This window comes from Rutilus rutilus, assembly GCF_951802725.1.
Source record: "Rutilus rutilus genome assembly, chromosome: 6".
Lineage (NCBI taxonomy): Eukaryota > Metazoa > Chordata > Actinopteri > Cypriniformes > Leuciscidae > Rutilus > Rutilus rutilus.
Genome location: NC_140214.1, coordinates 29,567,318 through 29,581,039, shown reverse-complemented (window position 1 = coordinate 29,581,039; position 13,722 = coordinate 29,567,318). Strand labels below are relative to the sequence as shown.

The following is a 13,722-nucleotide window of genomic DNA, read 5'->3' as shown; positions in this document are numbered from 1 at the left end:
TCGACTAGTTGGTCAAATGACATCAAAATGTGTCCATCAAATAATCCCTGCCATGAGGTGAGGCCCTGAATCTGAAGCCTGAGTCTACAGTCCCCAGCAGGAAGTCAGTTACCACAAATAGGAGTAAACGCTGAGGTGAGCTGAGGTCTATCCTCCAAGCGTCTTATAGACTGCCATACATTGACAGTACAAGCGAATTTCAAGGATTTAAATCTATTGAGAAAAAGCAGATTTATTAAAGGAAATTTGCTTGATTAACTTTTTTTAATCAAACCACACGGATCTGACCATATAAATGAACTAATCCAACCATTCATTTTCCTGATGGTTTTATGTGTGAAGTTTATCTGAATCATTTGAATGGGGGGTAATCTCGGAAGAATATTCATCTTCAGAAGAGAGATCTGACCTAGCAAAGAAATAGGAAGAATATTCCACCTTTCTATATCCACTTGAATGCACTCAAAATGCGGGAGAAAGTTTGACTTTTACATCTGTTCGAAGGAAGGGGTAACATTTATGTCTAGTTATATCAAGCCCTCAGGAAAAAGGGTAGTGTTTGGGCTATTTGTTTTAATCCACCAAAGGATTGTCCGTGATTTATTGAAATTAATTAATATATCCTGAAAAAATGCCAAATCTGTTAATCGTGTCTATAAGAGCTGGGGTAGATGTTTCGGGATTCACCATTAAAATCAGAATATCGTCTGCGTACGGGTTAATCTTGTGTTGGCTATTTGCTACTGTTAACCCGCAAATGTTAGTATTTATTCTTATAGCTTCTGCTCTAAGACGTTTGATCGCTAAAGCAAATAAAAGAGGCGAAAGGGGGCAAACTTGTCTAGTGCCTCTCCTAACTCTCGCACAGCAGAAAGAGGCTTGTGATACAATAACTTGACCCATTTGATAAATTGCTCACCAAGACCATATTTATGTAACATATGACATAAATATGGCCATTTGATGCGGTCAAATACCTTTTCCACATCTAACGAAATCACAAGACCATCTATAGCAGGGGTGGGGAACGTTGGTCCTGGAGGGCCACTCTCCTGCAGAGTTTAGTTCCAACCCTAATCAAACACACCTGAAACTCTGCAGGACAATGGCCCTCCTGGACCAACGTTCCCCACCCCTGATCTATAGCCTATTGATTTCTGCTAAGTCAATAATTTGCATTGGTTACTGAACTTGATACAGTTTTCTGAGTTGCATCCATATTTTTATTTTATTTTGTTTTTAGCAAGGCAGAACCTTTCCACTGCAAAATCTATAAAAGCATAAAGTAGCTGTCAAAATACTTTTTTAATGTGCGCTTTATTCTGATTATTTTAAATGCACTTATACCCCTCCCACCCCCACACTAACAAAATAAGTGACCCGAAAATGTACAATTTCAAACTGTAATTTTAAAATGTTATATTATCACAAGTCTCCACTTGTCTTTATTTCACAGAACATAAAAAAATAGCTTTCACTGTACTGCTCAGAACTTCAATGACAGATTTACAAGTTACCTCAAAGAGATGTTGGTGGGACAGGTTGTTACGGGGGTTGAGCTCGAATATTAAGACGTGGTTCACGCCAGCCTGTCTCCAGCCATATGTGTTGATGCCCAACAAGAAAAGGAATTCGATGAGCAGGAAACCACCCCGATAAATTCTTACCAGGGGCCACACATTCTCCGCCTCTCCACCAATCAGTTTTCCCACAACTACAGGTGTGCAAAACATGAAATTGTTAAAATAGCAAAGAGAAATCCTTGAGAAAGATTCAGAGCTCAGGGTTATATTTCTGTTGTTATCCATCTTTGATGTGGTAAAGAAAAGAAGCAGCCTTGTGAAATTTGACTTGATAAAGGAACTAAAGGCAAACTATCATTAGAGGTTATATACCTGTGATGATGACTGTGACTGTTAAAGCGACGAAGATGCCACAGTAGAGTCCCACTCTAAAAGTGGTCCATGCTGGTGCAGGCTAAGATAAAGAGCACAGGACGGTGAGAGGTTTATGTCCTTTTAAAAGTACTAATGAAAAGGTGTTCTAGTGAAGGTCACAGTGTTCTACCTGCGCTGCTCCCAGTGGGGGCACTCGGAGCCTCTTCATGGCTTTCTGTCGGTCTCCTCCTTCCAGCTCTGCGGTAACAAGAGCCTGGGGATTTGAGAACATGATGTTAGAATAACTAACCACTGTGCTAGTTTGATCAGGCCGTCAAATTCAATTCCTCTTTAAAGCAGAAAGGAGATGAAGTATTTTATGTTTTAAATGCTTTATGTTTAAGTGGAATGAGTCATTTCACTGTTAAGTGTACGGTACCTCGGTTTCAGAGATGAGCTGAGTGATCTTCTTACAGGTGTAAAAAGGAGCCACTTCAACATGAAGCTCACGCCAATCAGCACCTCGCATCGTCTCAAAGATCTTGTCATGCTTCTTTAAAATCTTCCGAAAACCTGTGAAGTTTAGATTCTGACAGGGAGAAACCATTACAACTTTAAATGAGACTGATTTATAAGTCAAAGAACAGCTTAAAATGTATAAAAATCAGAGAATAAAAAAAGAATGACACAAACTGGATATTAAATAATAAGGGAATTACAAAAAAAAAAAATACAACTGAGTGAATAGTTATCATGTGTGTAAATGAGCAGAAGGTTCCGTCTAGTCCTTTATAATCAAATGTCATGACTAAATTCATTACTTGAATACATTTTCCAAACATCAGTTTGTGGTGTGCTTTCAGACCTGGTAGTTCTGCAGCAGGATAAGGCTGAGGTAGAACTCGCTGAAGGCCAGCTGCAGGTCTTTGATATTGCGATGTTTGCAGCGCTCCTGCTGCGACAGGTGGAAGACAGCGCGACGGCGGCGCAGGCCCGTGGCTCGACGGCTCTCCCGCTGCGCGTCCAGAGACGACTGCAGCTCATTCTGTAGCGTCGCGAAACGCCGCTGTGCTTCGGCAAGCTTCTCTGTGTCATAAAAGGGAAACATCATGTATGTAATGAAGCTGGATGGATGGAACTATGATCAGCAAGAGAAATATTAGTCAACACAAAATTGCAAATGAACAGTAACCAATCTACTTTCCTGGCCTACACAATTTATTTTAGGTTGATGTCAGCAATTCCTTCTACCACCTCATTCTGAGAAGTGAATCCCACTTTTCAAGATCAGATCAGTTTCCCAAAGAATAAAATCAAATAACTATCCACTAGGGCTGGGCCGATAAACGATATTGAATTGAATTAAATGTAGAGAACTATGAGAAGCTATGGACATTTTTACTCGATGGATTAATCTAACAGCTTATCACACACCAGAAATAAACACGTCAACATCCAGTCAGTGCATGTTGCTAATAAGTTATTTCTGAGTGTCTCTGTGTGAATGAACAGTGCGGTTTTGTCTGATACACAAACTCACACATGTGAGGCTCACGGTGTTTTCAGCATTCAAATAATAGGCTAGGTGAGTGAAATTATATTTATATCATCTTGCAGTATAAATGTGTAATTTTCTGTAATTTCTTTGTCTAAAAGTTACCCAAACAAAAAGCCATTTTAAAAAAGTTCCTTGGGAGGGGATCCGACCGCTAACATTTAGTGTGCCTCTATTTTAAAACCCACCAGCAGCCACAATATACGGTAAGGGGCCGAACACACCTTCCACATTTTTTGCAGTGAGAGGCGCCTATTTTCAATTGGTTTCCTATGGCAGCGAGCGTTCTGCGCGCTGTTTATGCGCCTCGCGTTTTTGAAGTAAAAAAAAAAAAAGCAACTCTGAGCGGAAAAAGTGCCCGACGTCATCGCGTTTTTTTTCACTGTCCAATTGATTGAATGGAGAGGCGGGCCTTCCGTTTTAGTGATGAAAGCTACAGTTGCTTGAACGCCCGGAGAGTGCGATGATGGAGGATAAACTTGTGGTGCTCTCGCGGGTTAACAGGAGCTTAAAGGGATAGTTCGGCCAAAAAAAAAAGATATTTAACCCATGATTTACTCACCCTCAAGCCGTTCGAGATGTATATGTCAATCTTTTTTCAGACGAACACATTTTCAGTTATTTTAGAAAATGTCTTAGATCTTTCAGTGGTTATAATGTGAAGCTATGGGGTCCACCTCCTTCAAGTCCCAAAATGTGCATGCATCCTTAATCCATCCGGCTCCAGGGGGATAAACGAAGGCCTTCTGAGGGTAATCCGTGCAGTTTTGTCATAAAAATATACATATTTAAAACTTTATAAACGAAAATAACTGCCTTCCGGTAGTTCTCCGCGCGTTCACGGAGATGGATGCTGGCGTATGACGTAGGACGTAGCGTAGGAAGCGTTGTGATGTAGAACGAACGTAGAGTTTTGTTTTGCTCTGCTCTCTGGCTGCGCTGTCACGTTCGTTCTACGTCACGACGCTTCCTACGCTGCGTCCTACGTCATACGCCAGCATCCATCTCCGTGAACGCGCGTCGACCGCTACCGGAAGCCAGTTATTTTCGTTTATAAAATAACTGAAAATGTGTTAGTCTGAAAAAAGATTGACATATACATCTCGAACGGCTTGAGGGTGAGTAAATCATGGGTTAAATATCATTTTTGGCTGAACTATCCCTTTAACGACTTCACGAACCGTGACTACCACAATGTTAACAGAAAGTAAATAAAGTTAATAAAAGGCTGATTTGACGTTTACTTGACTGACAGGACAGCTGTTTCAGTGGTTGCCTAGCAACATAAAAAACACAGCACACTGCTCGTTCTGTGTGATGATAAGTGCTGTAACATACAGCTGAAGTGCTGAACCTCGCGTTTTCGAACCTGAAAAACGCGTTAGGCGTGATCGGGGCCTAACAGTTTATTTTAAGGTGACGTGGTGACACGTACTCCATGTACTTACTATAATAATAAAAGTAAATTATACAAGGTACCAACCCTAACCCAAACCCTATCATAAGTACATGTGGTTAATCAATATTACTCAGTGCTTATTTGTGTAATTACACTGTAACAAGAACAACTTCACCTTAAAACAAAGTGTAACCCAATATACAACTGGACAAGGACATAAATGAGAGTAAGAGAACCATGTGAGTGAGAGAAAGAGAAAGCAGGTGGTTATTTAATGGGATATGATAAAATAACATGGCTTAATAACCTGGTTTAATGGCAGTCCTGGCTTTGAATCAGGAGCTTTACTGTCTGTTTTCGAAAAGTTAAATCTCTGTGTGATGGGTAATCTGTCACTGTAAATACTAATGACAAAAAATGGAAACAACAGGGAGCAGACACAAACAGTGAGCTTTACCTCAAACAAGTCTAGTGTTTACACGTGGTTACCTGAATAGAAAGTGTTGATTTTGGCCAGCTCCTTCTCACATGTTTGGAAGAACTTCTCCTCAAACTTGGCATAGTATCTCTTGACAGTGTCTTCATCTGTGACTAAAAGCAAGAAGATAATGTGAAAATGCAATTCAGGAAAAACAAAGAAAAAGATGGGAGAGAGATAGCAAGACCTATACTGAACATAGGGAAAGAAGAAACCTGTGGAAAACATTGTTCTGTCTCACAGCTCAAAGGCCTGAGGTTGTGCGTATATTTGAGGGAAGGAGAAAACAAGCAGAGCTCTTTTTACAGAGCAGTACCTCAGATTCTCATGTTGGGCCTTGTGAACATGTTCTCTGGGTCTGAAACATCACTTGCTAAAACGTAGCAATTTTTGCACACTGCCCACAGAAAATACCATTCTTGTACAGATCACAATTTCTTTGCAAGAGATCTCAAGGACATGAGTTTGGCTCAAGCATTTAGAGAAGATTTGAATGAACCTTTTTACAAGTTAAACCTGATTAAAATAAGGGACAAAAACTAAAACAAAAACTCAAATAAAGTCATCACCCAGGTTGCGAACATTGGATTACACCCTTTTGAGGCTATAAGCTATTGGGGATACTCTTTCACACCAACAAGAATCAATTCATCTTGTGGTAATCTTGTTGAATTACCAGGACATAAGTTAATATTTGTGTGTAAACCATGAAATATAATTTTCTAGGATTCTTTGATGAATAGAAAGTTCAAAAGTACAACATTTTTTTGTAATGTCTCAGTTTTTTTTAAACACTGTATTTAGTGTCACTGTTGATCAATTTAACGCGTTAAATTTGCTAAATAAAAGTATTACATTTTCTCAAACTTTTGAACATCGTTTGTGTTCTGCAGAAGAAAGAAGTCTGTCCAGGTTTGGAACGATATGAGGGTGAGTAAAACAACTGAATGTTCATTTTTTGGGTAAACTAACACTTCATGGAATCCCTGTATAATTATTCTGCGTCATGTCTTTCCAAAATCCTTAGTCTGAGAACCAAGAGTCAAGGCTAATTAAGTCAATTTGGTCTTAAATCACAATAATCATAACAGTTCATGGGTCATGGCTTCAAACATTTACAGTTAGAGGGCATGTGAAGTTTCTGTTGACTGTAAATACTTTTGACACCATAGAGACGTAACTGCAAGATATTCCTCTCCGAGGGACAAAACACAGAGCGCAATGACAGTAAGTCTGGCTGATACTGTCCAGACGGACAGACAATGAATCACTATCTCAGGACTCTCAGACTTGGGAAAATGACTCATGGCTTGAAATACCTAAACTGGGAGCATTGCCTCCTAAATTGTGAGTTTCACACTAGCCAAGTTTCCATCCAGTTTTTGCGCTGTTTTATCATTGACAAAGCGAATATGCGTAAAAAAAAAAAAAAAAAGGTTTACCAAATTTACTGTCTCCAGCCGGTTTTCATCCAATTGGCCTTTTACCGATAAAATGGAGTGAGCAATGACGTCATCCTTTGTCGCATAGAACCGTTTTCAGAAATGAAACTTAGGAATTTCACACGGTTCCGGTATTTAAAAAAAACACTACCAGTTCTGGCTATGAACCAATTCTCGGTTCCAAACCCTGTATATGTGTATATCGGGATCATGCACTGTCTGATGCGTCTGTGCGCACGCTTCGGATCTGTCAGTCAGCGCGAGCAAGATTGTTTTGTTTACATCAGCATGAGTTTGAAAATCACATTTCATTGGATCAGACTAATGCCACTGACAATTCATTATGAATATCCACAAAGCTGGAATGCTGCGCTTTAAAACGATGCCAAACTTGTGCTGAGAGGAAGCGCCAGTCGTCGAGAAGCGAGCAGAGAAAAACGGCAACTTTCATGGACAAAGGAAAAGTACTCCTCTCAGAAAACACACAAATAAAGATACTTTTAGACGTTTAATCGCTAGGCTATTTGGAGCATTGGGATCGCTAGACGAGGGCTTACTGAACTCATTTTGTCAAAACCTCAAATTCGACCAAAATTGACATTTTTGACTTGTTTTGCCTGTAGCCCGAGATTAGCCTGTGCGCATTCTGACTCATTTTTCCAGCACGGGTCACATACATTGTAATCAAAATTACTCAACCCTACTGCATTATTCATTCATTCATTCACGGCATTCAAAGTATCGACATAGAAGTTAAACGGGAAAAGATTGTATCGCCATTTGCTAAATTTGATCATTAATCAGGGCTCCAGACTAACTTTTCCACTGGTTGCACTGGTGCTACCAACTTTCTCAGTTGGTCGCACCAGCATATGATTTGGTGGCACCTTTTTTTTTAATGATTAATCAATGCATGCTGATGAATAGTGGTCTTAATCTGCATACCCTAGTTTTGCACTGATGTAAAAAGACTGACAGTGACACAAGACCTCATGTTAGCAAAATGTTTTAATCTTTTAACTCTCAAAAAAACTATTAAAAAAACATGTATATTCTTTAATTTTTGATTATAATTGTACGGTCTTCACATAGGGATGGGAATTGATTTTATCAATATCAATGCCACTGACGATTCTGCTTATCGATCCGATTCTTTAACGATTCTCTTATCGATTCTTGATAGCACTGTCTGGAAAAATGTAGTGATGTGCTTTTCAAAAAAACAAGTGGTTTTATTTATTGTAAAGCTTAAGCTTGAGTAAGCAAACTGTACTTTTTATGTAGCCTAGTTTATGTAATAAATAGAACCTTATTGTAAAGTGTTACTGATTAGTTATACACCGATTCAGACGTCTCCTGAGTTCACTGTTGGAAAGATCAGCTGTTTTAACCATTCATTAAAATTAATCGGTTCAAAGGTTCGCGGTTTCATGCGCGTTGTGTGATTATCCCAGCAGTTAGGACATGGACATCCAAGATTTCTGTCAACACAGAAAACATTCCATCACTGGATAGTTTTTTCGTTTAATTAAAGTGTTGTTTTATGTCAGCTGAATGTCCGGAACACTTTTCAGAGAAGATAAGGCAACTTATTTAGCACAATTCACACCCAGCAGTAATTCAGAAAAAAAAAAAAAAAAAATCTCAGAATGCTCCACATGAAACTTTGGTCTTCCGACCTTTTACCACCGTGTCGATTTATTTTTATTAATATGTGCGAGAGTTTGGAGACGGTGAAGTCTTGTTTATACTTTCGCCTGGCTCGCTCGCTCACTCACTCACTCACTCACTCACTCACTCACTCACTCACTCACTCACTCACTCACTCACTCACTCACTCACTCACTCACTCACTCACTCACTCACTCACTCACTCACTCACTCACTCACTCACTCACTCACTCACTCACTCACTCACTCACTCACTCACTCACTCACTCACTCACTCACTCACTCACTCACTCACTCACTCCCTGTCACAAGCACAGCAGTTCATCTACATTACTCACCGATCAAATAAGACTTTGGCGGGACAAAAATTCACTTTGGCGGGCGCTAAAACAAGTTCACTGCAGGAAAATTCATGCGTGAATTTAACTGAGTAGTACATGACCATGCACTCGCACAAATGCGACCACATACAATTTTAACTCGCACATTCTCAAAAAATGGTCGCAGTCTGGAACCCTGATAATTAGCATTTCCATCAGCTACATCGGTAAACAAACAAAAAAACGTTGGATGGAAACCTGGCTACTGGCATACAGATACATTTTAAGTGTAACTCTTAAAACAAGGAGGCAAATGGCGAGAAAACCGTTACATGAGTGGCCTCACAATGTGTGTAGAATCCACAATGCGAGGTGAGGAGGGAGAGGGAGGTTTACTTTACACACAATATTACTCATGTTTCATCTGTCAAAGCTCAAGTACTGTGGCAGGTGTGTTTGAAAAACACCATCATCTGACAAAACTAAAACAATGTGACTCCCAGCTGTGATTCTTGAAACACTACACTCACAAAACAGCCCATAATCCTATCCTACACTTCCAAAACAAACAGTGTTTGACCGACAGCAGTTTATTAGGCTTCGTTCATAAATTAGCTACAATGTTTTTCAAATGATTAATTGATGTGCAAGTTCTATTAGGTAGATAATATTTATAAGGAACTGCTTCCCTGATCAAAGTACTAAACCATAGCAGTCACAAGTGTTTAAAATATTTTCTGAGCATGCAGTTTTCTTATCACATGACACTTATCAGTTACTATAAAACCCTTAAGTAAACATGTAAGAATTCTTTTGGGTTATGATGGCCATATGAGGTTTAACGAGTTCAACACTTTGAAGTGAAAGGGTTAAGAAGATTCTGGGTTATTCTCACAACAAACTGTTTGATCTGATCTGATCTGATCCTGTGTTAATACTAGATTACTCCAGCTCTACAGCAGGGAGTCCCTCTCTGTATTGGTTTAGGTAACCCTCCCCAGTGAGACCTTCAGCAGGGTCATTGTGTCTGGCCTGCTATGCAAACACACGGCTCAGTTTCATATCAGCTCGGCAGGGATTAACATACACAGCTCTCCCTTTTAGCTGGAGCTCCTGAGAGAGAAAATAAACTACAGTGTCTCTGTACTTGAGAACTTTTGAGCTGAAATCTTCCAGGGAATGCATGACCTTGGAGAAGGACCCTCTGTGATTATTTAGACCTACAGCACACAACAGTTATGGACTTTTGACTAGTGATAGATCGACATATCTGCCAAATGGCCATTTTTACATTACTGGCCGATAACAACATCAGCAAAAAGTCACTGAAAAACCCTGATTCTTTCGTCATTCCAGGTCTGTGATTAAACTCACAAAAAAATAGCTAAAACTAGGGCTGCCACACCTAATCAATACAAATGACAATACAAATCATTGACAACTAATGTCACTATTGATTAGTTGGGTGTGTGAGCTGTGCATGCAGAACCTTCTTCAATTACATAACTTTACAGTAATGAAAAAAGTATTTCTACAAACAAACCAAAAAACTTGACATTTGGGCTTAAATTAGCATATTTATTTGAAATTCTACCTGTAATGCAAGTACTGATATCTTTTTATGAGAACAGTAACTAATGGGATTTTGCAATGTACTTGTATGAAATCTCCATTAAGAAATCTAGAGACCATGATCTCACTCTGAACACTGAAGTACTGACAAATAAAGATGGGCATAATCGCTCACGCAACTGCACGCAACACACTTAAAATTAGAGGTTTATGACTTCAAACACCTGCACTATCAGCCCTTTCTCATATCCGTCATCAAAAAAAATCAGCATCTTATTAACGAAAAACCCTGGTCATGCAAGTTCCCCTCCAAAATCATAGCTTTACTTAAACAATCCCATTAACTACACTTATCACCACCCAGAAAAACCACAAACTTTGACAGAAGATTATAGTTATTTCTAGATAATCACAACTACCATCATCCCACAGCTTAGAAAAACACTCAGTATGCAGGTTTATGGCTCTCTGGGAGCTTTAGCACTGTTGTAGGAAAAATGAGCATCTGGACACGTGTGTTTGTGTGTGTGTGTGTTGTAACCTTTGGATGTAAATCACTGCTTATCTGAGCGCTCGAACAGTCCTCTATAAGTTTTCCATAAGCAGTGGGCCTTGCGCTGAGCCCGGGGAACTAATAGACAAAGTTTTTCTCTAGCACCCCTGTTTAGACATTATATTCTGACAAAGCAATTAAATTACTAGGGGTGGGAATCTTTTACCATCTCACGATTCAATTCGATTCCGATTCTTGAGGCCACGATTCGATTCAAAATCGATTTTCGATTCAAAAAGATTTTCGATTCAAAAAGATTTTCGATTCAAAACAATTCGATTTTATTCATAATGATTTCTAATCAGGTTTCTGATCATGATCTACTCTCATCTGCTTTGCTATACAATAATAGACTTCTAACCAACATCCTCTTGTTATTTCCAATGAGCAATATAATCCTTCAGACAAAAAAAAACAAAAACATTTTGCTGTAGCAAATTCACAAACAGTTTTCGTTCAAAAATATAGAATTATGTACCAGAAGCTATCATATAATGCTTGTGGACTTATGCATATTCTGAATAATTAGTAACATACAAAGTCGCTCTTATACACAACTAAATAATAAAGAGTTATGACTTAAAATGTTTGTTGTATACCACAATCAAAAACAGCTTATACAAAGAAAGTGAATGAACATCTGCAGAGAGTAAGTTGCAGTCAAAATGTAACTTTTTGTGACTGGCATTGCACATATTGCATACAGATCGGTTTACAGCATATTGATGTGAAAACTAAACAATACAGAAATTAGCTCTCATACAAAAAAATACTAAATAGATCACAATGAAATTGCCAATTTTCCATACGTTAGCTTTTAACGAAGAGGGTGCCGTTCGGATTTGGCTGTCTGTTATGTGCACGCCACAGACTGTCCGCGGCGCGCACTGCACGTCCGCTTCAGAGTTCCGCCTTTTGCGTTCCGTCAATGTTACGTTATTAGAATTTTTTTATTTTTTTTAGAAAATCGATTTTTGACATTTATGAATCGATTCAGAATCGTCCACTTCCCGCATCGCGATTAATCTAAGAATCGATTTTTTCCCCCACCCCTATAAATTACACACTGTGCCAAGAACAACTAGGCCTATGCTTCACATGTTCACTGTAGTGAGGCAACTTTACACTGACTTCAGGTCAGGATTTGTCATTTCCAGTTATTGCCATTAAGACAGGTGGGAACAAACCAAAAAGACACCGAGGCATAACTATTTAGCTGTTTGAGAAATACTGTGGACTTTGATTGTGAAAACGGCCTGATGATAGTAAAGTATAATGGTTCTATAACATGGTGTGATGCCACTGGGAGTTTTACTGATTTTTGTTGAATATCTGATACTTAAAGTAAAGTTAAATCCGCCACCTACGAAGAACAACAGGCACTAGTAAGAATCTGTAGCTAGCTTGATCTTGGGAACCTTAAAGGGTTAGTTCACCCAAAAATGAAAATTCTGTCAGTAATTTCTCACCCTCATGTTGTTCCAACCATGTAAGTCTTTCGTTCATCTTCGGATCACAAATTAAGATATTTTTGATGAAATTTGACAGCTGTCTCACTCTTCCATAGGCTTTCAGAGGGACCGAAACTCGCTGGCCCAGAATAGTTATTAAAAACATCGTTAAAATAGTCCAAGTGACTACAGTGGCTATACATTAAGTTTATCATGCGACGACAATACTTTTTGTGCGGAAAAACAACAAAAATAACGACTTTATCCAACTATTAGTGTTCTTCAATGTGGGCCTCTGACGAGAGTTCACGGGAGCGCCAGGACGCATGCGCGAGAACTGAGATTACGGCGTTCTTCTTCTACTACTAACTTACTTGTTACTGGCTGCTCACTCCTTGGGAGTATTACTGTAAAAGATGAGGTCCCGACATTGCTGGAAGCGCAAAACGGTCTGTTTATAAGCAGAGGAAGACGCGCGCTGTATGTAAGCTATTGAATTCGACACTTATTGTGATTTAGGTCTCGATGATGTCGGGACGTCATCTTGTACAGTAGATGGCGGTAATACTCCCAAGGAGTGAGCAGCCAGTAACAAGTTAGTAGTAGAAGAAGAACGCCGTAATCTCAGTTCTCGCGCATGCGTCCTGGCGCTCCCGTGAACTCTCGTCAGAGGCCCACATTGAAGAACACTAATAGTTCTAATAGTTGGATAAAGTCGTTATCGCACAAAAAGTATTGTCGTCGCATGATAAACTTAATGTATAGCCACTAGGGATGGCAAAAACGAAAACATTTCTTGACCGACCACCGAGCCTCATTAGCCGGTTAACACCGGTTAACCGATTAGTTTAAAATATGCTACGCTATTTGAAATAACAGCCATTTCGAGCCGCGCCTGCAATTTCGCAACTCTGTCGCATCTCTCTGCCGCTCTGCCTCCCACTCGCTCACACACACACACACGTCACTTTTTTTAAATCCCCTACAGCGCGAAACATGAGTCCCGCAAACGCGGCGCCGAGGAGCTTGTATGTAATCGGAGGACAAATGGCTCCTTAGTTTCTAAATGGTTTGGGTACAAGGTGATCGCGTTGAAAATAAAGGCGTTTGTCTAGCGTTAGAAGCTCATTTGTAACATTGCCGCAGCTCATTTAAGAAAACGACAGCTCCGAAGAGACGCCGCTTTAGTTTGAGGTAGTGCTAACAATAATAAAGAAAGATGATGATCATCATCACCTTACATCATAGATGATGTGCTACTACTGTATTTAGGCACTGTATCACACAAGTTGCAACTTACATCTGTGTCATTCTTTTTGGTGAAATGGTCCCACACACTACTTTTCTTTGCACGCTTCATCCTGTCGTCTGCCCTGGCTCTAACCTCGAGTGTTTTAGCCTGTA

General features: G+C 39.6%; 1 protein-coding gene across 1 annotated transcript in view; it reads right to left on the bottom strand.

Moving 5' to 3' along the window:
• The window catches only part of xpr1b (xenotropic and polytropic retrovirus receptor 1b), a 30,771-nt gene that overhangs the window by 8,316 nt on the left and 8,733 nt on the right, over positions 1-13,722 (bottom strand). Inside the window, exons 3-8 of the mRNA XM_084411647.1 lie at positions 5,321-5,422; positions 2,743-2,963; positions 2,317-2,466; positions 2,068-2,151; positions 1,896-1,977; positions 1,518-1,714 (exon numbers count right to left, since the gene is read on the bottom strand). Of these exons, the coding sequence (XP_084267773.1) occupies positions 1,518-1,714; positions 1,896-1,977; positions 2,068-2,151; positions 2,317-2,466; positions 2,743-2,963; positions 5,321-5,422 (836 nt within the window). The remainder of the gene's footprint in view (positions 1-1,517; positions 1,715-1,895; positions 1,978-2,067; positions 2,152-2,316; positions 2,467-2,742; positions 2,964-5,320; positions 5,423-13,722) is intronic.